The sequence below is a fragment of the Clarias gariepinus genome, chromosome 5, assembly GCF_024256425.1.
Source record: "Clarias gariepinus isolate MV-2021 ecotype Netherlands chromosome 5, CGAR_prim_01v2, whole genome shotgun sequence".
NCBI lineage: Eukaryota > Metazoa > Chordata > Actinopteri > Siluriformes > Clariidae > Clarias > Clarias gariepinus.
The window spans coordinates 9090437-9114611 of record NC_071104.1 but is presented as its reverse complement, the minus strand read 5'-3'; the positions used below and the strand labels follow the sequence as shown (position 1 = coordinate 9114611).

General features: G+C 38.7%; 1 protein-coding gene across 1 annotated transcript in view; it reads right to left on the bottom strand.

Moving 5' to 3' along the window:
* rab3gap1 (RAB3 GTPase activating protein subunit 1) overlaps positions 1-24175 on the bottom strand; it is a 74072-nt gene that overhangs the window by 40842 nt on the left and 9055 nt on the right. Inside the window, exons 6-13 of the mRNA XM_053496336.1 lie at positions 23319-23438; positions 12484-12649; positions 12074-12173; positions 7485-7566; positions 7156-7224; positions 2709-2782; positions 1690-1782; positions 691-860 (exon numbers count right to left, since the gene is read on the bottom strand). Of these exons, the coding sequence (XP_053352311.1) occupies positions 691-860; positions 1690-1782; positions 2709-2782; positions 7156-7224; positions 7485-7566; positions 12074-12173; positions 12484-12649; positions 23319-23438 (874 nt within the window). The remainder of the gene's footprint in view (positions 1-690; positions 861-1689; positions 1783-2708; positions 2783-7155; positions 7225-7484; positions 7567-12073; positions 12174-12483; positions 12650-23318; positions 23439-24175) is intronic.

Sequence of the window (24175 nt, the reverse complement as noted above, 5' to 3'; positions counted from 1 at the left end):
TGTTTGAGCCATTACCACAAAAACTAATATAAATATTTTCTCCATGTTTGACCATGACCTATTTTACAAACGATGATCACGACACTCCATTACAGAATAGACAAATAGACCCCGAGATAACTCTGTTATATGGAGACGTGACCACACATGGGTGCTTTATTTGGTTTATTCTCAGTGATCGACCTTGACAGGTTAGTTCGGTAGGTTATTTCGCCTTAAACAGAGAAACAAAAAAACATCCATCATCAGTTTATTGAATTTATCTCGTTACATTTACGTCGGTTTATTAATGTCAGTCCTACATACTGAAAATGTCAGAAATAAATAAATAAAAACCTCAGGTTGGGTTTCATTCCAAGTGAACTATAAAACCAGTGACATATTTATAGCTGCCATTTCAGGCTTCCAACACATAAGATGAATAAGATTAACCTTAAGCTCATCATAATGATGTCATCCAAAAAGATAATAACAGTCCCTACCCTAAGTTTCTGTCTGAGTGAGGAAGTTCATATTGAGGATTTATTGCTGCTCATCTCTATCACATTTGTTGAGATGGAAATGGCATTGGGAGGTTACTTTTAACATGTGTTACCGGGCACGTCCAGGGCTGGACAGGGAAGCTATGAGTCCTGGCGACTGACTTCACTTCGCAACACTGTATTTTCATGTCGTGTGTGTGTGTCTCACCAGTAGTATGGAGTTTAGGACGTCGCTATTAAGCGGAGACTGATCGTTACGGCGGTGCCGGCGAATGCGTTTGCGGGCGCTGTGCATCATGTTTGAGACGGACAACTTAGGGATGGGCACCGCCGAGGGCTCCGTCAGCTTCGACAACGCTTGAGTGATGTCGCTGTTTTCTGAAAAATCAAGACAGGTTGAATAAAAATGAACCATAATCATTTCTACATATTTAATTTGTGTTTTTCTCTCTTTTCCAAGAGCACGCTCTCTTGTGTGGGTGTACACTGTGGTGTTGCCAGGGAAAAAGAATCCAGTGTTTCTGATCTGTAATGACTTATTAACACTACTTCTGATATTAATGTAATTAAGTTTGATTTACAGCTTTAGCTAAAAACTCTTAATTCCTTCCTTTATTTATTACAAGCTTTATAGGCATTTAATTACAAACTATGTTAACTTATGTTAAATTCCACTATAGTAGGTGTGTGGGGGAAAGAAAAAAAAAACAGCAGGTAGCTGTAAAATAAAAACTAAACCAAAATAGGTCTAAGCATCTGTAAAATCACCCCGAACCTTGTGGAAAAATCTGATAAGAGTAAGGCAGAACAGTATAACTTATCACCCAAATCCAGGGTGAAGCACGGTGGTGGCAGCATCAAAAGCTTTGGAGCTCTAGAGCTCTAGTCAAGAAAGATGGTTAAGCTTTAAATAATTTTTTTTTTAACACAAACCCTGCAGGTAACTATTAAACATACCATTTTTGCATTCAAACATAATTACTTAATCTAAAAGCAAAAAAAAAAAAAAAAAAAAGCCCCTGGAAAATCTCATTAAAAGGATATGTTCTGAAATTTATTGATTATCTCAATGGCAGCAGCATTTTACCCCCTTAAATGCAAACATACATAAAACAACCACGATATACAGTAGATCCAAATCCCTTTTTATTATTATTTTTTTTTTCCGCTGATGTCGATCCCAGAGCAAAAATCTCCCAGAACTGACCTTTACTTTCCTCCTCGGCCGAACTCTTTCCCAGTATCTCATCCGTGGACTCCTTCCTGCTGCACAGCTTGAGGAACTCGGTGACAAAGTCACCTGGGGTTCAAAATGGTGGCAATTAAGGATTGTGTCATGCAACCCGTTCAATCTCTTTTACTATTTCACTTTTAAACACTTTTTCTGACATCCGAGTTACAAACCACGAGCCTCTCTATTCCAACCAAATTTTTATTTTTTTGCAATGATCACCAACATCAATCCATTCTACATTTTAATATAAAAGCCTACTTTCTTTCTCCTAAGACCAAGGAGATCTGAAGAAAATAAAAATCCTTTTTAAAGCCTTTTTCAGGGCTTAATTTTGCACACTCAGCTCTACAAAGCTGCAGGTTTCCACAGGGAGCAATCAGACAGATGGATGGGGATTCAGAGCTCCCTGCTATAATATCCACAGCACTGTGGGTACTATTGTGAAGACAAAGGTACCACTGTGAAATATCGCAAGGTGAATGTTAAAAAGTGGGACATCTTATTGGCGGTGAACCTTGACTGTACCAACAAAGTCCTAGTCGCCGCTTGTACAAGAGGCTCCACGTGACCAGAGCAGTCCTGCACAAACATCAGACGGAACCCTTATGAACTCTCGTTACATTATTAAACGTGATTAAGAAACACTTTCACGTTCTCTTCAGTCATTAGCTGCATTTTACTCTTCACAGGCGACACAAAACCGTCCCAGCCAACTCGGAGTCGTCATCAGAGCATGATTAAATCGCAAGATCTACGGTTAGACTTTGCTCAAAACTCTCTCATGCACAGCCCAGAAAAAGCTGGCAGGACAACGTGACGCATGTTCACACGTCCACTCTTTCTAATCACACCTTTTTCTCCATCCCTGCTGTGATGTTTACTCAAATAAAAACACTCATCCTAAGAAAAACGAGTGATTATTTTAATAAGCTGCATTTCGGATGACATGGTTTAAGAGTTACTGTACAAGTACATGCACAATGTTTCCTTACCCAGCAGACACTGCGGATTGTCCGCTTTCCGCACCCTGACGGACCACTGAGGAGCTTGGATGGGGTCCAAATCACTAAGTGAGCAGAAAGGAGACACACAACGTGTCAGATCAAATGATATACAGTGCAGTTTTTAAACTAGAAACCATTCTTAAAATTTGTACTCGATAGCTAATCAGAGCTTTCTCTACTCAACAATTTGGTTTTTTTTTTAAGCAAAATACCATGATTTCTTTGTGAAACTTTGAGTATAAGCCCATAACATCAATCAATCAATTCTTATTTTGTTTTCCGTACTAAAAAAAACTGCTAAAACTTTAAAACGTATGCATTTATAACTTAGAAAATCACCGCTAAAAATTATTGTAAATAAAAGAAAACAAGTAGAATACTGTACATAACCATTATATCCATCATGTCATTTACTTTCACTACCTTGACTCACTACCACAGTATATTGCATTGTGTCGTGTTGCTCTTGTTCATTTTATTTATTTATTTTTTTTACATTTTAACTTATAAAGCACTTAAATAGTTTTGTTAATTTATGTTAATCTTAGCTATGCAGCTAATTAGATGTCTTAGAAACTAATTGTTAGTTCTGTTCATTTATGTTGTAAATAAATAAAAGGGAATTGTGGGTAATCATCTCTCCTGCTGGGTCTTAACGCGCGTCTCTCACTGGTATAATCGACATCCGTGCGTGTGTGTACTGTTTACTATAACACTGTGACCACATTTGTGTGCGTCAAACATATTGTATTTTGGGTGTGTGTACAGTGCGCGTGTAAAGCAAAAGAAAGTCTCATTAGAGAGGTTAAAGATCCATTTCTCTCTCTCTCTCTCTCTCTCTCTCTCTCTCTGTATCAGCTTGCAGTCATACAGTATGTGTGCGCGCACGCGTCATTGGACACCGTGTCCCTTCACACACGTTCTCGCCTTTACAATGAGGCAATCCGAGGCTTACAGTAACTGTACCTGGTTTAAGGACCGTGGAATCCCTGTTTTTGAATTTTGGGGTTTTTATTAGCTGTAAGCCATAATAATTAAAATTAAAAGAAATGAAAACTTGAAATATATCAGTCTGTGTTCAATGAACCTGTACAATATATGAATTGAACACTTTTTAAATTAAATTATTGATGTAAATTAACTTTTTGATGATATTCTAATTTAATGAGATGCACCTCTGTGTGTGTGTGTGTGTGTTTATATTATATATACACAAACGTTTCATTTGTACCAGTGTTCATGGAATTTAAATTCTGTATAAAATCACTGTCACCAGGTAAATTCTTAAAAATAATACTAAAAAAATAATACTAAAAAAATAAACTTTATATTTTTTGAGATGATAAGATGCTGATTAGCATTTAAACAGCCCAAACAATGATGATCACAAGCTTTTATACTCCAAATCACCGCTAACTGGCACATCTTTTGCTGATAATAGAGGAACTGCATTAGTCGTGGTTCTGGGCGATACACTCGAATGTGCAAATCACAAAGGGACCCAAAAAAAAGTGTTACTCAAAGAGAGCTATTTTGTTGTTGTTGTGTGTGACAGAGGAGAATAACGCTCACACACTCGACACACCTAAACATCACTTTTTTCCATGATACTGTTATATATGACAACTTAATCTATTCAATTTGTTACGAGAGAAAGACACACCTGTTTCTCACAAGCTTTTAAATAAATCAAGAAATCTGTAAATACCATTTTAATGATGAGTAAATAATAAAAAAATATGTTTTGCCTAATTTATTAAAAACTGTATATAAACCTCTTGTATGGCAATTCCTTAAATTCGGCGCAAAAATTTAGGTATACAAAGACTAACTGATGGAAACCTTGGCTCGATTGATGTCAGGCACCAGATACAGACAGAGCATCAGTTACACAAAAACTTTACTTATTAAATTTACAGACAGATCCATAAAGTGTGACAAAAACAAGGTCAGAGATGTACGATCAGCGCAACCAGAGCAAAAATTGTGAAAAGCAGAAAGAAAATAAAAACCAGAACCAGACTACGACTCAACACCAGCCTTGAAAACAACTGGTACGAGAACACAGAGCGTATGATTATGTCATGTCCTTATATAGTGACGTGTAAAAGTATCCTGGTGTTTTTTTGGTAATACACTTAAAACATATTTTAATATTTCACAAAGATAACATGAGTAAATAAAAAAAATGATTTTTTTTATTATGATTTTATTTATCAAGCAGTGGTTCCCGCCAAGGGTGGCACAACCAGGTATTAGGTTTAGGGGGCAATTACTTTTTCACATAAGGCCAGGCTGGTTTGGACAGCATTTCTACATCTGTTGTTTTTATCCATCGTTAAGCAAATTGTTTCTAACCAGCATGACGGTGGGTTCAAGTCCACAACCTAATCTTCATAACCCTGGGTCCAGGTCGGAAGAAATGAAAGACAGCTGGTGATCCTGATCTTCTGCACTGATTGGGATGGGAGGTGTGGCCTATGCACGCTTCTCCGTCAATCACAGAGGCACGAGGCCAATCATGAGTGTTTGAGTAGAGGATGGTGGCATAGTGGTTAGCACTGTCGCCTTGCACCTTCAGGTCCTGGATTCGATTTTGTTGGGTCTGCATGTACATGGAGTTTGCATGTTCTCCCAGTGCTTGGAGGGTTTCCTCAGGGTACTCCGGTTTCCTCCCACAGTCCAAAGACATGCGGATTAGGCTAATTGGCGTTCCCAGGTTGCCCATAGTGTGTGCGAGTTTGTTACACGGTCGTACAAAATGGGAATAACCACAACATTCACCATTGGCCTTCACGGTCCCTGATTGGACTACAGAGTTTACTGGATGGATGGATGCAGAGGATAGAGCTCTACATCCACAGACATGCGTGTTGCTGGCTTTACAAGAAAATAAAAGATTTGTGGAAGTATTGGGCATACACGAATTGGGAAAACCACTTGTTACCCCCTGACAAGTAGGAACTTGAACAACTTGGCAGGAACAAGGTAGAAACCAGTAAGGATGTCATATTGTCCTCCTTGACATACTACAAGGCACTTTTCTGGCGCAGACGGGAAAGATTTGACGGGGTTCTGACCGAGTTGTCATTGTGATGTCACTGCGTTGTTTGCCATGCTCTCACCATGACACTCTTCAGGCTTATGCGATGGCCATGGTCGGGTCCTTGTCATGTTGTAGAAGAACACATTAGGTTATTGTTCTTCTGGTGCTTATAGCAGGTTTATGGCTCGCACGTCGATGTCACGCTTAGAGTTTATCTCATCGGAGCGTGTGACTATGTGCCTGATCAGAGACTTGTGACTTCATAGACATGGAGGACCTTGACAGGGAAGTGACTAGGTAGTAGTATGAACTTGATGAATGGAAAAATGTCAATTTTAACCCATTGCTGTTGTGTAATTGGACACTTTTCGGATTAATTTGGCTTAATAAATAAATAAGGAAAGGCGGGAAAAGAGATAGAGCGGCGCTAGGCTTGAAAACACAGAACAGCCGATGGCTCGATCGTTTTTCCTGGATCATTAACAAGACATGATTAAACGCTTAAAATTTTTTAAAAAATAAATATAATAACGCTTCACCAAAATCAAGAGGTCATCTAAGGCAAGGACAATGCCAGAAGAATCCCAACAGCCGTCAGCGTCAGAGGAAGGCCGATCGACGCCCCCCGTCTCAGCCTCGAACCGACAGGAACGATTCGCTGCCTCAAAGAGCATGGAGAGGATTTTCCATGGAAAAATCCTTTTGCCATTGTTTGCTCGAGCACCCTTCATTGTTCTCTCGTTTCTTATCTGCAGGTGAGAGTATTTGTTCTGCTACTTCAAAAAATGAAAAAAACAAAAAACAAAAACAGGCCCCCACCCAAAAAATAAACAAAAACTTCAGAAGTGAGAGCCTCCATCAGACAGGCGCTGCTGAATTTCTGACAGGAGGAAGAGGAAAAGCGAAAAAAAAACGGCGTTAACGCCGCGCAACGGCTCACTGAGCAGCACTACAGCACCGTATTAAAAAAAAAAAATGCGTTAAATCATTCGCCGCCAATTAATTGCAGCTCAGACGCCGTCCGGTGCTGGTGTCAAGGTACAAGCCTCAAATCTAGCACACACACACATTCTCTCTCCCGTTATTTCACCCCCAACACCGTGCTCGAGCTGCGAAAAATTATTATGGGTAACAGGTTCTTCGAGAGGTGAGAAAAAAATTAATTTGGCACCCGACATCATCGGGGTGTTTTGTATTTTCGCACCTGCTGCATATTCATGCGTCAGATACCCCGCCACCCCACCCCCCCGACACCATGCACACGCGCACACACACACACACCCTACACCTCTGATTACCTCATTGCTCACATCTCCTTTTTCTTTTTTTTTGCTCTGAGTTAATTTCCTAAAGCTGCTGTGTGTGATTTTACAACATCTGGGTACTCACGAGTATACGTCATTGTCCACAACTATGCCTTCGGTCAGGTGAGGCCAGGTTGTCGCCAGGTGCAGCTCACTACAGGGGGGAGAAACAAACAAACACACAAACAAAAAGAGAAAGAAAAAAAAAAAACCACACACACGCAACATATCAGAACCCTTATTGAGATTTCATGTCTCTAGATGTAATATTTATGCGGTCTTGAACATTTATTCCAGGATGTCTGCGGGCGTTTTAAATCGAAATCATTACCAGTGTGTTTTCTGTTCACAGTGATTTAATCAAGTGTGATATTTTGAAATATGGAAATGTTGTGCGACGTTGTGCCAAAAAACCTTATTGGATCTTCGCAAGCGCCGAACGGAAGTTTGCCGAACTCGACGCCTCCGACTTCTCCGGCAAGCAGTGCGTCGAAGTCTGCAATAACAAGGGAAGAAAGAAAATCATGAAATGTATGACTTTTTGGTGTAATTTCAGATTTGATTTCCACGGTTTATCCGGCTGTGATGATACGCCGCACGTGTCCCTTCGCGCTTCTCCCACATTAATCCATTAAGGTATAATTGGAAGAATATCATTAGGCTGAATAAATATCTCAAGTGCACCTTAATACAGAGGTAAACATTCATGCCTTGATGAATCCACTGAGTAAACATCATCTTAAGGCGCTTCTATTCGGCGCTGCGGGAGAAATATGACTCCATGGCAACAATGAAAAAGCTTTGGGGTGTAATAAAATAAATAAATAAATAAAAATACAGCTTCTATGGCTCTGATGCAGCGAGTAAAATGGGCTGGTTAGTAGTTTAGGAGCGTAACCTACAGCTGAGGTTCGGGTTTAGAGGGCGAAAAAGGAAATAAATACATTTTTTTAAAGCTCCACTGAGGCTGTCTGATGGTTTATAAGGGCTGGATTTATATCTAAAGCTCTTGGCATGTACAGTACAGCACTAACATAAAAAAATGACCCTAAGTGCAAAACCAAGAAAAAAAAAACAAGCAATTACACATCAAATAACCGAAGGGGATCACACAAACATACGTTTATTCATTCATTCGTTCATTCATTTATGCGCTGAATAATTATCCATTATCACTTGAAAGCAACTTTCAAGTGAGAGAGAGAATCTAAACGGAGCAGGTGATGATTAAGGGTCTCGCTCACAGGTCCAGCGGGCGGCTCACGGCGGCGTCACGATTTAAACTGGCAGCCTTATGATCACTGATGAAGCGACGACGCTCACCCGCTGATTTGGCACGGCATGACAGACAAAGGTCTCCGATGGCGTTTTTACCTCCACCGCATTTCTAGTGTTGAGCAAAATCGACATGTTTATCGCCAGACGCTCGGCCATGTGCGAGAGAAAAATGTTGTGGGAGAATTTATTTTTTTTTTAAATGACCTCATGAGAGGATGTTTATAATGAAGAGAGTAAGTAAGGATGTCCGGGAAACTGAGCAGGACATGTCGGGGTGAAGCGAGTTGTGGACGGAACGGCATGGAAAAGAGGGAAAGAAAGGTAAAAGGTAAAAGAAAGGAAAATAAGACGGGAAGGAAAGAAAAAGAAAAGAAATTTTAAAAAAGGGACAGACGAATGGAAATGGTAAAGAAGAAAGGAAAAACAGGTTATAAAAGGCAAAGGAAAGTAAAGGGGAAAAGAAAATGGACAGGATATTAAAGTAAAAAAAAAAGGAAAGGAAACAAAAAGAATAAAAAATGGATATTGAATGGTGAGGCAAATACGAATTACACGAATAAAACCTGTAACAGAGAACTTTTTTGTCTCTTTATTTAACCAAATTTGAAGCCAAAAAGAAAAGAAAAAAAAAATGGGCAATACCAAGTACCCTTACAGCTTCCACAGAATTTAGGAGGAAAAGTTGAAGCCAGGTGCTGTTAATTATCAGCCCTTGATTAGTTGATCATCAGCAGGTGTGCAGACCTCCTATAAAAGCGGAAGTTTTGGCAGTTTGCTGGTCTGGAGCATCCAAGTGTGTGTTAACACAACGATCTTAAAGAAGCAATTGTTTCTGCACATCAAACTGGAAAAGGTAATAAAACTATTTCCAAAGAAATTGGAGTTATATAGTGAGAGAGATAATTCACAAGCATTCAAGACAGTTGGCTGTCTTCCCGGGAGTGGACGTCCCAGGAGTGGACGTCCCAGCACATTCACCCCAAGGTCAGATGGTGCAATGCTCAGAGAAATACAAAGAATAATAATAATAAATAACTAAATAAATTGGTAAGAGCTACATCTCGGAACCGACAGGCCTCATTGAGAATGTTAAATGTTAGTCCGCGTGAGCACAATTAGAAGAAGACTGAATAAGTGCGGTTTGGTTGGAGATGTGGCCAGGAAAAATCATCGGGTTGAAAAGAACACGGAAGCCGACCGAGGTTCACAAAACTGCATCTGAACAAACCACAACAATGTCTTGTGGACAGCTGAGACGAAAGTGGAGTTCTTCAGCCTTAATGCATGTTTGGGGAAAAACCATTTCAGCAGAAACACCTCATATCCACTGTGAAGCATGGTGGTGAAAAGGGTGATGATTTGGGCTCGTTTTTGCAGCCACAAGACCTGGGCACCTCGCAGTCATCGAGTCAAGCTGAAGACTCTAGAGGCAGATGTGAGACCATCTGTACATCAGCTAAAGTTCGGTTGAAATCGGGTCATACAACAGGACAATGATAACCAAAGAACACCAGTAAATCTACATCAAAATGTCTGAAAAATAAAAGAAAAAAGGTTTTGGATTGGACTAGTTAAAGTCTAGACCTCAACCCAACTGAAATGCTGTGGTGGGGCCTTAAGAGAGCTGAGAATGAGCGAATGCACAAAATCCTTAATAAACTGAAGCACTGCAGGATAGAAGAATAGATCAAAATTTCTCCACAACAATGCGAGACACTAATTAAGTCATTTCGGAAACAATTACTTCAAACTGTGGCTGCCAAAGTTGGATCTATAAGCTATTCAATCATGGGGGGTACTTAGTATTAGTCACATTTTTTTCTTTTCTTTTTGGCTTCATTTTAGTTAAACGAATAATGTCACAGTGATAAAAATGTTATATGATGTTTGTTTGAAGTTTAATTTGCCGAATACTACTGTACTTCCTGCTATGATCAGATTGTTTTTATTATGTGTAAAATAAAATTTATAAATAAACATTACATTAAAAGAGGGGGCACTAACTTTTATAAATAAAATAAAAGAAAATAGAAAATAAAATGACAGTAAAGTAAAGAGACAAAAAAAGAAAAAGGAAATAGAAAGGAAAGGGAAGGAAGCAAAAAAAGACAGACAGAAAAGAGGAAATTAAAGAAAAGGGAAATGTATAGGAAATGAAAAACAAGTAGGAAGATAAACAGGAAGCTACTGTAGATACAAAGAATTAAAGAAAGCTCATGAGCTGCCTACCTACAGCATGTACGGGGGAAAAAAAAGAGAAAAGAAAACCTATTCGCTTTCTCTCTCTCTGTTAGGACTCTGGGCACAGAAGGATCTGCCATAATATAGCACCCTGAAACAGAAAGTGGTACGAGCTTGATCAAGAGCCGAACACGACCGTCTCAAGCGCCAGCACTGCCAAACTGCCACTGTTAGGCCCTCCTTGCTTGATGATCACTGAATCATGTCCAACACTGTGCTCTGTGTGCAGATCTCAACTTCTTACCTAGCTGTGATTTGTAAAGACTGAGAATGAGATTGAACTGAACCGGATACAGACAAAGAAGACAAAAAAAAAAAAAAGGTTGGGAGAAAAAAAAACTAAACAACAAATCTGATGAGCTTATGATTTCTAGCAGCATGAAAAGAAAGCACTGCAAGTCAGAAAAAAAAGTAAATCAGAGTAGAATAAATATGGAATGAAGCAAAACCTTTTTTTCTCTAGTATAATGTTTATAATAGAGATGAACCGGTCGCTCGGTCAGTGAGCAGAATTGTCTGGTTTTCAGTTTGATTGGTGATCAGCTGATCAGTCTCAGATATAACCGATTGCATTTTTATACAGAAAAATAATTAACACAAAATATAAAGTGTGTGTGTGTCTGTGAAGGCAAAAGTAGGGGGGTCTGTATGTGTGTGTGGGGTTACACGTGCGCTGTACACAAATGCATACAGACACAAAATAAAAGATGTTTTACGAACACACACGTGGTGAGTGTTATAATAAAGATGCGCACTAAGACCCAGCAGGGGAGATGATTACCCACAATTCCACAGCACAAGAGCGAGAAAAAACACTGTCTCTGTTGTGATCACGTGACGCTCTGCGGCCAAACAAGAAGCGCATGCGTGATACATGATTCTCGGTACTCGTAAACCAAGACTTGTTCGTTTTCCAAGTCAAATTTTTATAAAAAATCTTTGCTCGTCTTGCGGAACACTCGCAAACCGCGTTACTCGCAATCTGAGGTTTTACTGTATTTCGTTCCTCTTCTACCACAGCCGTTCGCCAAACCTCAGTTTTATTATTAATTGCAGGATGACACGTCCTATGATGTATTTAACAATGTGGAGCATCTGCAAAAAAAATTTCCTGTTATGACTTACTTTATTTCTCTCTTGAAGACAGACAAACAGACAGACGAATGAATGAATAAATGAATAAATGTTTGTCATGTTCTTGAGACTATTCATATGTCGGAGAACTCCTTCCAAAATGCTAGACAGCTCCATCCAGTAAGCTTCAGCATATCACTGATTACAATGTGTTTGTGTGTGTGTTTATGTGGAACATCTGGCATAAGATTCCCTGTGTATGTCGTTACTATAGAAACAGGCTCATTTGATTGCAGCTGGAACTGCTGTCAGAGCTGCAATCAAAAATGAGAATAACAAACAATATACACACACAATACTGTATATATGTAAATACAGATATAGATGTATATATTTCCATAAACACTTACCAGGAGGCTGCTGGGGCCAGGAGTACTGCTGCCAGTCTTGGAGGACGTAGGTGAAGCGGATGGCGATGTTGATGGGTGGTAGCGGTGTCAGAGGGCAGCCCTGTGAGATACAAACAGAGATCGGAAACAGGGAAAAAAGAGAAAGGAACAGGATTAAACCAAAAAATAAAAAATAAATAAAATACGGCTCGTCTGCACCGTATGAACCGGACGAACATCTGAGAACAGGCAGAAAACTTGGGCGCCAACACCTAGAGGCTTTAATCCGACTATAAGCAGCTTACATATCTTAATTAACAGATACGCCTTTATTTGGCTGCACTTTTCTCCCCACTGCCCTTCAGAGAAACGAAAGATTTATTACCTTTTTTTTCCACTTCTATACAAACCCCCTTATCGTTCTTACTCACTATTTTGGCTTTGAAGATATCCAGCAGGCCTGAGAGGTGGTTGTATTGGCTGGGAACCTTACGCAGATGCACCATCTCGAAGTCGGTACGAACCCCGGGGCCCTGGCACTCGCCCGCGTACATCTTCCTCCACTTCTGCTGGATCTGCACGAACAGCGGCACCTGGCTACAGACACGCACACACAAACACACGTGCACATACACACAGAGCGGAGTCAGGAGCTGTGAGAAGGCCATATGTTAAATCAAAAGTAAACATGAAGTTGTGTCACAAAAGCAGACAGCACAGAAGTTCGCTCAGCGGAAACAGTCGTCCTATTGTACTTATCTCCTACTATGGGCTTATTAACGGCTCAAGCATATGGAGACGATATCCATGTGTATGTGTGAGTGCACACACACACACAGCGTGGGGAAAGGCACAAGCTCTGTCTTGTTCATGATGCTACAGCGCAGGAGACTTATGGACGTCTTCATCAGAGATGTTTACCGCGGGAAATCGCGCTTAGCTAGGAAGATTTCAGGGATCTTTTTACGGAAATACGGCTGACTGCAGGCAACGTCAGACATTTTTACACATTGTTTTCCCCCAAAAATCAGCCGTAGTGACATCGGACTTGTTTTTCCGTGCCGCCTGGTGCACAAGTACAGACGAGTAATGGTCCAACATGTTCAAAGTACGCAAAAAAAAAATAAACATTTTAAAAATCCTTATGCTCACATACAGTAGAAGGATGTTTGCTTACACAGCGTTATTTTCTGCACGAGCCCAGATCACACTACATGACACAAACAGGATGACATTTATTTATTTATTTTTTAAATCAGGCCTCTCCTTAGCAGATCTTCATCACGTTGTACAGAATGGAATGGATGGATACAGAATTGACAACATGCAATAAAAAAAAATAAACAGTGTTTAAGAAAAAACAGAAGAAAAAAAAAAGATTTTTTTATTTTATTGCACCCCAGCTGTCGCATATTTGTCCTGTATAAATCATAATTGAACTCAATTTTCTCTGCTTCTTTGATCATATTGCACGTATGAATCGAATTTGCATTCATTTGTATTTCTGAGCGCGATCCGGTCCTCCCAGTGAGCGGCTTCGACCAGGAAACTGCCGCGCAAAGCACTTTTATCTTAATGAAGCCCATTTTATTAGTCCTATCATCCTCCTGTTCGTGTAGCGTGACCGTGTTGGCTGAACTGCAATAAGCAAGCTCTGTTATCATCACAGCTGAACAGTTCATCATAACACAAATGATGGAGAGGGAAGAGAGAGAGAGAGAGAGAGAGAGAGAGAAAAAAAAGTTACGATCATTACTTTCTTTCTTCAACATCGCTCCAGAGGAGCAGATAACAGAGGATATCAGGAGAAAGAAGGGAAAAAAAAAAACAGAAAGAAGGAAGGAACGAAAAGTACTCTGGAAGTGCGAGTGCCGATCTTCGAACCGTGTCTCAACAGAGCCACCTGGTGGCACAGCGGAGTCATTGACGTTACAGAGGTGATGCTTATTCTTTTGGAAAGAACACCTGAGCACCTGGAATCCATCATACTCCGCACGTGCCTGAGATGAAGGATTTAAATGTTAACTCGTGCACCCGTGTTGTTCATCACGAGCACGTCCTGGTTCTGCATACACCTAAATGATGAGGATGATGATGAGGGTGATGATGATGATGCTTGTGCTGTGCGGCGCTGCACTTTTATCAGTGCTACAGTATCGATATTGTTTTGTTCGCAAGCGCCTAAAAAAGGCAACAATCGCCTCCAGGAATGCGGTGACCCCGTGAACTACAAGCATGTGAAAGAGATGGAAAGCGAGTTGCCGGGGGCGACGCGTTCATCCTCTTGCATCTCAGCGGGATGTGTGCTGTAACCTATTGTAGAGCGTTGCTCTTGGAAACCGGTCGCCCACACACACACACACACATTCTATGTTTCACAGAAAACAGCTTAGGACAATGCAATGATTGAAAATGAGCCCATGTAACCGAGCGTTACGAACGTACAGTACAGCGTCCATGTGGAGGCAATTAACTTAAAATCTCTGCATTAGGACAGCAGCGATGACTCCAAGGCGTGTGTGTGTGTATTCTCGAAGATCTCAAATTTAGAGCTCTTGGCAGACTGAGAACAATTAAACTGTTGTTCTTTTTTTTTTTACACACTATAAAGCAAAGCTACACACACACACACACTACAAAGGCTGACTAATACAAGTCTGATCCTAGCATTTGGGTGAAAATCTTAATTACTTTTTTTTTTCTAAGTAATGATGTTTATTATGAGGACACATTTCGAGCTGAAGACCCAAGTTTATGAAACAGCACAGCAACAGTAGGCAGAATAAAAAAAAAAAAAAATAAAAACACACACACACACACACACACACACACACACACACACACACACACACACACACACACACACAATGTTAAACTAATAAGAGGGTTTGAGTTGCTGTTTTGGAGGCAGTAATGCATTATGTAAAACAGATCTCTTGGTATATTAGTCTACCAAACATTTATTTTATAAAAACCAAAAGACGTGGCATTTATCTTCACACCAAACTTGGATGTGTAGGCAATTTGTACCTTGATCTCTGTCTCTCTTCTCTCTCTTTCCATTTCATGCGTGTAGGGGGAAAACTTTTCAACACCCAAAGCACAGCAAACATTCAGCTCCATTAAATGTGCACTTGATACTCTTCTGTGATTCTCCTTATTATTATTATATTTCCTCAATTCGAAAAAGAAAATGGAAGTTTTTACAAAATAAACCATGTTAGCTAAAAATACTCCATTCATTTTAAACTAATGATCTGACATTTGAAAAACAAAAAGTATTTAATTTTGAAAATGGTATAATTTACAGCATAAGTTAAGACCCCTTAACCCTTTAAATTAACCCTATGAGTCCCTGTATGATTATAAAAAGTTGACCTGATTGAGCCTTCTCTACCATTCGGTTAAGGTGCAGTACTTTACCACCTTTAAGTCTTAAGCCGCCCCTCAGATCTTCATATTTTGCTTCCAAAGAGCCAAACCTTCTTGTATTCTACCTGTATCCTGTACCTTCTTGAGTATATATGCTGAGTGGTTAGAATAGACGAGAGGGGAAATGAGGTTGCTGCTGAGGTTGGTATATAAACAAACAATTTTTAAATTGTATCTTTAAACTCTTGTTGCAGTACAACATTTGTTCACATTTGCACACTGCTGTATGATGTGTCCCTTAATAGTATGCCTTTTAAATTGTTTTATACCATACCATGTGAAATAAAATGTATCAAATCATTTTTTATTTGACATATACTGATACTTTAACCTTGAAGCAACATCTCAACCGTTTGGGAGAGGTCTTTAGTAGAGTCTGTTACAGAAAAGCAAAATTAATTGTTATTATTGACCCAACTGTGATTTTTTTTTTGGTAGAGACATTAAGCATATAAACTGCAGAATAAATGCAAAGTTAAGGAGTTTTGTTATTCCTAAACTTTGGAACAACAGAACGCTTAATATTATATATTAACCAATAATCATGGGTTGTTTAAACTACTGTTGTTAATCATAAGGCTTGAGGCTCCAGAGGCTAAAATAAGTAATAATAAAAATTAGTGTGAAAAAGTGAAAGTTTTATCATAGTGCCAGCATTAAGGGCTATGTTCATGGCAAAGTAGGATAAAAAAAAAAATAGATAAACAGTGATAAATAAATACCATAAACAATAAATAAGTAAACATACGAATATACATTTAAACCCTGTTAAAAAAAAAGTCTTAAAAAATAAACTAAGATTTATAAGTATTCAATAGTCCATATCAAGCAAGTTAAATATCTCCATGCAAGATTTCAATTGAAAACAAAACCAAAAAGTCTTCTGGTTAATTATTATTAAAGGCCACCCATAAAGCTTGAATAACAGTGTTGTCTGAAGACATTAAAGGCAGCACACTTCAATAAAATGCGCTCAACACTCAAAGGATGCCTGACAAAATGGTGCTTCGTTCCCCATGAATAAAATGATTGTGTGAGACTTTGGGAACAAACAGTCCAATTCCAGTGACTTATCAGACTTACGGCAATAACAGGATTGTTTTTATTGTGAGTTCTGCTCACATTCATATGATTTCACCCTCCTGTCAGGAAAACCAACATTTCTACTGTTTCATGTTTAAGCAGAGAACGGGAGAGGCATAACATCATCAGCTCGGCAGTCAGGAATGACTTGCTGCAAGAACTGAATTTTATTGGATGATGATTTGGGGTTTATTCTGCAGTAAACAATACATACACATACACACTAGATGTACCCACAACTAACAATACTGTACAAACGCCATCTGGTTGAATTTCGGGATGAACTAAAATTTTTACACGTTAACGTGAAGTGTCGCGGAATTAAGGTATAAGATCACGTTTATTAAGTAGATTATATTCACACGCTCATAAGTGTGTATTAAAAACTGTACAGGGTCGTCTATTGAATTTTGAGATGAACTAATGATTTTTAACGTTTTCCTTTTTAATTTCAAAGTAGCATATCTTCTGTTCACGTGGGCTGATTGTAATGAAACAAAATCTCGACCAAATGCATCCGTGAAAACTCCATTAAAATACGTTCAGTCGTTTTTACATGATGTGTGCACAATCAAACAGACAAAAAGAAAAAAATCCAAAAACATCTGGATGTGTTCTAACACTCTTTTTACCCCGGCCTCCCCCCCTCCCAAATTCTTTTTCACAAATATCTTCAAATGTACAAACACACCAACTTTACAGTTTTATTATTTGTATAGACATACTGTATATGTAAATGATTTTATTCCACATTCCTGAACTTTAAACATTGTCCATTTGAGTCCAGCGAGGTTATTTAAGGGGACTTCTCTATTGGTATTCTTTTGAGTAATATCAGAAATGTTAACGATTGATCACTTAATCATTAAAGTGAATTTAGTTAATTAAAGATGTATTAGCCGTAAATCTTTTGTATAGGATATTTCTCTAGCTCACGTATCTATTAACTTGTACACCACAAGAGTTCGCACTTGCAGTCCTGCAGGACTTGGAAAGCCATATTGTTTATTAAATTTAAACTTAACATTAATTTGTTGGGACTGTGCCACTATAACCGGTTAAATGAAAGTAAACCTGAAAAAAAAAATTTATCTTGATTAATTATTAATGATTAACCAATCATTAATTGTTAACTTGATCAACTATGGAAGTTAACATGTGGCAAGTCTGGAGTAGTTACTGTTGTACTAACATTCTCAGAATTTATACCAAATGTGTAAAAGTTGTAAAGGCTGGTATGTCATGGCATATATCTGAAGGTTTTAAAATAGATCTCTTGATGTATTTCCTCCCTCAACCAGACGCCCCAGCCTGGAGTGATCAGACCCTGGCTTGTGCCCAAGTAGTGTATTTTCTCCAGCTCTTCAACCTTACCAAAAATAACCAAAAGCATACAGGCCTCCCCAGTGACTACAGTAGCTTTACCAGGGCAAACTGGTACCATTAATGACATGCTCAGTGCTACTGGATCTATAAAGAGTGCATCCGTGGATATCATGCCAGTCTAAAACCGTGTCCAAATGTCTAAGGCCACACTAAACCTCTTCCATACTGGATCGCTCAGTGATTGCTACATGCAGCAATATATATAAATAAAAAGAAATGTTTTGTCTCTATGTTAGTCCGAACTCGCTCGTTCAATTATATCTTTACATTTTATACATTAGAGGATACAAAGTCTAAAAAAAAAAAAATTCTGTCTTTTGATGCAAAACTGGCTGGACAGAATTTAATGAAACTTTTGCAGTATTTAGATATCTGTCTCAAGTTTAACCTGCACCATAAGTAAAATCAAACTGTCGAGTAAAAGCGATGTTATGAACAGTTATGTGCTGGATTTATTAATCTACTATGAAATAAGATACTTATAAACTATTTGCTCAATGTAAACAAACACATGCACCGATAGATTAGATTAGAAAAGCTAAACTGAATAGTTTTACTGAGATTAATTTATATTTTCAGCACTGAAATAACAGCGCTGAAGTAGTACAAGTGAATTTTATACCAGTCGTTTTGATACAAAACTTCATCTTTATCTGATCTACTTTTTCGATTTCTCGTCTGTGATTCACTCTCTGATTACCGGAGAGGGAGTGTATTTGGCTGACGATGAAAGAAGTACAACTTGGTGTGAACAAGGCACAAGATTACAACCTCAACCTTACAAAATTGTATTTCTTTGTATTAATAAGTCAGACAGAGAGTTTTGCTGTACAGAAAGACAGACGTGAGCTTTAACCAGAAATATACGCGAGCTTTCACCAGAAATAATAATATCACCGATTACATTAAAGATTATTTTTATCTAACTATTTCTACAAATTGTTTCCCGCCAACGACACGTACTCACACGAGTCTACTATACAGATGTGATATTTTATCTAAACAATAAGGTCATTTCTCTATTTTCTTTAAACCAGTCCCCAAAACTTTGGTCTAGTAGAATGTTAAGTATATTCCTAAATATTTTTTTTTTTTTTTGGTTGACTTTATTTCAAAGAAAATAAATTAAATGGATCAAAAATGGATTTAAAATGTTAATCGAAAGAAACATGATGATATGTAGGTAACGAGAGAGTGAGAGGTGATACAGATACAGATTCAATATTCTATTATTTAATGTCAGTAAGAACAGTAACCAATTCTCCCAAAAATATATATATACACCTTTAAATTAACACGGAATAACAAAAAAAAAAAATGTGAAGAGTACACAAGGTTTCTTGAGAAAGAGGATGCTTAATAAATAACTCCTGCAGCAGCACACAGAGGTAATGGCAGATAATGGCTATGATAAGTCTTAAACCACATCTTGTGCTCGTTTCCTTTATTTTCTTAACTACAGACTATCACGATTTAGGGCTGACGTGACTTGCTTTACTACGTAAATGTAGTTACATATGGGATAGGGCACTATTGGTATCGCTATCGTCATTGTTTCATAACCAAATCATTATCTCAGAAAAAAAAAATGTCTGTAAAAACAAACCTTTTATTGCAGTAAATACATTAATCTGCTTAGGTTTGTTTAACAACTGAGAAATTGGTTTATACAAAGATAAAAGAAAAGAGATCATTTTACGGCATTATCTTCAAAGTCAGACTAAACTATTAATGTGTTTTAATCGGATACAAACAGAAAAAGAAAAAAAAAAAGGTTATTTATTATAATTTTTTTTAAAAAGACTTTCTTTTAAAGGATCTTCTTAAGAGAAGATTCCATAAAATCTTTTCCATAAAACCAAAGTGCACCTTTACTTTATTCATTCAACCAAACCAACTCAACTCATTTGGGAGCTTCGAACATTGCTGAAATAAGATCTGCATGAACACCCAGGATTTTTTTTTTTTTTTTTTTCAGCAATCCCACATATATCTCCTCTAAAAAACCAATGGGCGTCTTGCACCCGCGGCTGTGATGTATTTCCACTTTAAAGCAGAGCGAACCTCACCGTTACCTCTGTTTATATCCGGCAGTACAGAGAGACAGCGACATCTAACACTTGCATCTTTCAGTCTTGCAATAAAGTCATAGTGCTGGGCTTACGTCGGTTTGTGTGTTTCTTTCTATGAATAGGTATTTTCTTACCTTTGTAGTTGTTTACATTGAAAAATCATACACCCAAACGCATTTCTGCAGCTTATTACAAGCAACATTGCAGGCAAGTAGTCTTTGACACCCACGTGTGTATGATAAAATGTTTGCACTAAAACTTATACATTATGACCACAGTGGGTTACGATTTATGGAGCTGTATTGTAATTCTCACATTAGACACGAGACTTTTTTTTCAGGGAGCGTTAGTCTGAAAGTGCGATGTCCCCGGGACAAAAAACTAAAAAGAAATATTGAAATTCCCCCCTTTCTACTGTTAACAGAATTATAGTACTGTATAATTTAAAACAAAGGGTAAACCATCCTCACAGTCATGACCTGGTTGACCTGGACCTTCTGAAAAACGTCTCGAAGAGCTGTTGAGAAGAACAATGCTCTCGCTCAATGCCTAGGCAAGTCTCTGCCCTTAAAGCCGCTGAAGGAAAGTCAGTAAATGTATTAAGACAAAAAAAAAAAAACACCACTTCCAAAAGGTCAAGTTAGTGGGCTGCACCAAGCAAAGAGAACAACTAAGGAGATTTGAAATTACAGGAAATGGGTTGAGAACCCTTTAAACACAGGATACTGCTGAACCCTCAACTTTGTAGAAGAAATGCTCAGAAAAAAAAAAAAAAATCACTGAAACACTTTGTGAATTGGCATGGTAGAAAATAAATCAACGGTAAAAGAAAAAAAATCAGAGTTGTGTTTAATAGTGAAGGTTAGAGTAAGAGTAAAAGTAATCAGTTACATTACAGCGTTACGTTCTGATGAGAGTAACTAGTTCGAGTACTTTTCCATTGTGGAAAATGAAAACTCCTTTGTGATTCCTCATGCATGTTGTTTTAGTCGAGACCTTTATAATTATTCTACCATCATCACTCAGCGAAGTTTGGCCCATAATCTGTTAACTACTAATACCGCTATCTCACCTACGCGGTTTCACGCGGTGGCCGCAAGTACGGTTCGTCATGATTCACCGCGAGTTTTGGCGCTGTGATTAGGTTTCCATCTTTCCGCGTGTCGGTCCTCGCATAGTCAAACCGCATAGGTAGGATAGGGGTATAACAACAGGAATAACAGAGGGGGCAGGGTATTGGGGCGGGGCTTGTAGGACGACACACACACATACACACACACCCACTAAGGATTGGGAATGACTGCTGTCTGGCTCACGGATTACAGAAATTGTCAGAATAACTGATTACATTTTTGAAAAAATAACTAAATAACTGAGTACTTAAATAGAGGACCTTACGCGTTAGATTACTCGTTACATCCATAAAGTAATCCAAAAAACTCTGTACTTTGTAACGCGTTACACCCAACACTGTTTGAGACTCATCAGAAAAAAAAGCTTCAGTTTACTAGCGAGCATAAAGATTGGATTTTGAAGCAATAGAAAAAAGGTCATGTGGTCTGATCGGGGTAAGAAGAGAAGCACAAAAAGTGAAACTGTACATCCATCATGCATAGCGTCCACAGCATAAACCCCTGGAGACAGTGTTATGATCTGGGGTTGCTTCAGTAGCTCAGATCTCGACTCTTCAACATTATGCGGCAATAAAATGAAGTCAGCTGACGACCTGAATGTACTGAATGACCAGGTTATCACATCTATGGATTTTCTCTTTCTTGATGTCACGGGCGTAGTCCAAGACACAAGTGGTTCTGGTAGCACGAGGAATCATTTCCACACGACCTGACCACCACAGTGTGTGCTGTAATCAGAGCTGAAGGGGACTGAATAAAATCCGAATGTGTGTGTGTGTGTGTGTGTGTGTGTGTGTGTGTGTGTGTGTGTGTGGCTAAACTTTACCTTCTCAAAAATGCAACACATTTTGGCATGTTATCAATCTACTGGTGTCCATTTCCTTCTTGAATGTCTGTGTGTGATGACGCGGACACTGGTTTTTCTGGAGCTCCGGCAGACACCGGGTCTGAAATAGCACCGGTGCCATTATAGTTGATGAGCCGGAAACAGAAATGCCATTTTGGTTATAACTCAGAAGCGCTTGTGCAAGTCGCCCATTATGCACTGATGTAACTGGTGTTGGGAAACTTTTGGCAGACATGCTGACAGCGCTGGCATTTCTACCTCTGGGTTTTTATTTTCTCCAATCTTTCCTCAGGCACACGGTTCATTTTCAAGTCCAGCTCCTGACACGAATAGTCAGAACCCTAACGCGATTAGGATACAAGATAGGTTCACTGCGTCACGATCCGAATGCTAACCGGCTCACAAATAAGTGAATGAGGCCAAAACCTCATTTATTTAGAAGACTGCAGTGCAAATACTTTTTTAAACCTAATTCAGGCAAACAACTATGCATGAGGTGTCAAATTAAAAAACGAGCACCAAAAGGTATAAAATTCACAGCCAGATCATATGTTGCCAAAAAATAACCACCATGTGACTCAGAATTAGTGCTGTCAATATTAACGTGTTAACGCATGTGATTAATTAAGACATTTTAATGCGTTACAATTTTTTTATATTTTTTTTTGCAAATGAATCATATGACCATGTTTGATTCTAATGGCATCCCATAATGGCAGCGCTGTTACCGTGTGTGATGATAAAACGTTTAATGCAGATAATAAGATGACTGAGAAAACATCACCAGGTGTGCTGAATGGCAAGTTTCATTATAAAAAGATTTTGGATGCAAGTTGGGATAAAACCAAAATACCTTCAAGGGGAACTGTTTTTACAAGAGCACGTTAAATGTAAGACGTGGAAGTGATGGTTTAGGGGACTAAAGTTGTAGATTGTTGGTTATCAGACCTAAGGATCCGGGTTCGAGCCCCGCCACTGATGGGTTGCGACACCCATTCGCCCCTCCCCATTTGTTAAATGTTAATGTTTTGAATTATATTATAAAGCTTATTATAAATCTGTTTCCTCTAAACGGTTTGTCATGCATTTCTTTATTCCAACACTGCACGCTTATAATCAAAGTAAATCTGAGTATTTTAAAATTGGGATTAATCGTGATTAATCACTGACTATGACTGCGATTAACTAGAGTAAAAGATTTAAACGATCGACAACACTACTCAAGATATAAAGAATAAACATACCATAACAATCCAGGGCCCTGATTTTGACATTTCTTTATATATTCCTGTAAATTCCTGCCTATTACTCACCAGCCAGTGTTTCCCAAAGCGATCGAGACGGAGCTGAGCAGCAGGTTGCACTTGGACTCGCTGATAATGGCTTCACAGTTCGCTCCAGGTGAGATGACCACAAATTCCCGCACTCCGTACCTGCAGACCAGAGCAAAGAGAATTTACAAGCATATTCTCATCACTTTTACCGACAATGTGTTAACTAACCAAGCAGAAAGGGGTAAAACTGTCAAGATTTATTTGCACACCAGTATAAGCTCCTCCATTTGTAAAGCTACGAATCTTACTTTTCACTGTTACAGTAACAGAATGATGATATTAGTGTGTATCCTGATATGAAGGTCCATGTATAAAACATATCTTTTGTTTCCACTATACACTCAGGATATTCGGGAACCAGTTCGTACCAGAAAACAGGTCAAAATTTTCAGCTTTTGATTTCCTGATTGTTATATCTTGATCGGTTTGAATAGCCGATTCTTTTGAGTGGTCAAAAATATTGGAACATGGCCTTTGTCATGTTGGATTAACTCTTAAACAAGTAATAGCTCCGATTTACCCCTTTTCCACCAAAGTAAACAAGGTGCTAGTTTATGTCTGGTGCTAGTGCCGGTTCAGAGCTGGTTCAATAGCAAACCTCCTAAGGATTGGCTTAGCTTTTCCCATTCACATCATTAAATGAATTCTTTTTTTTTTTTTGTCTGAGGGCAGTGCTTTGGCTGTCTGAAAACAAAGAACCAGTTTAAAATTGGGCACCGGTTCCAAACTAGCTCCAGAACCACCTTGGTGGAAAAAGGGGGGAAAACTGTCTACTCCTGGTTTATGCCCTGGATTTCACCTGTAAAAGCTGCATTTGGTTGTAAACCAAATGCAGA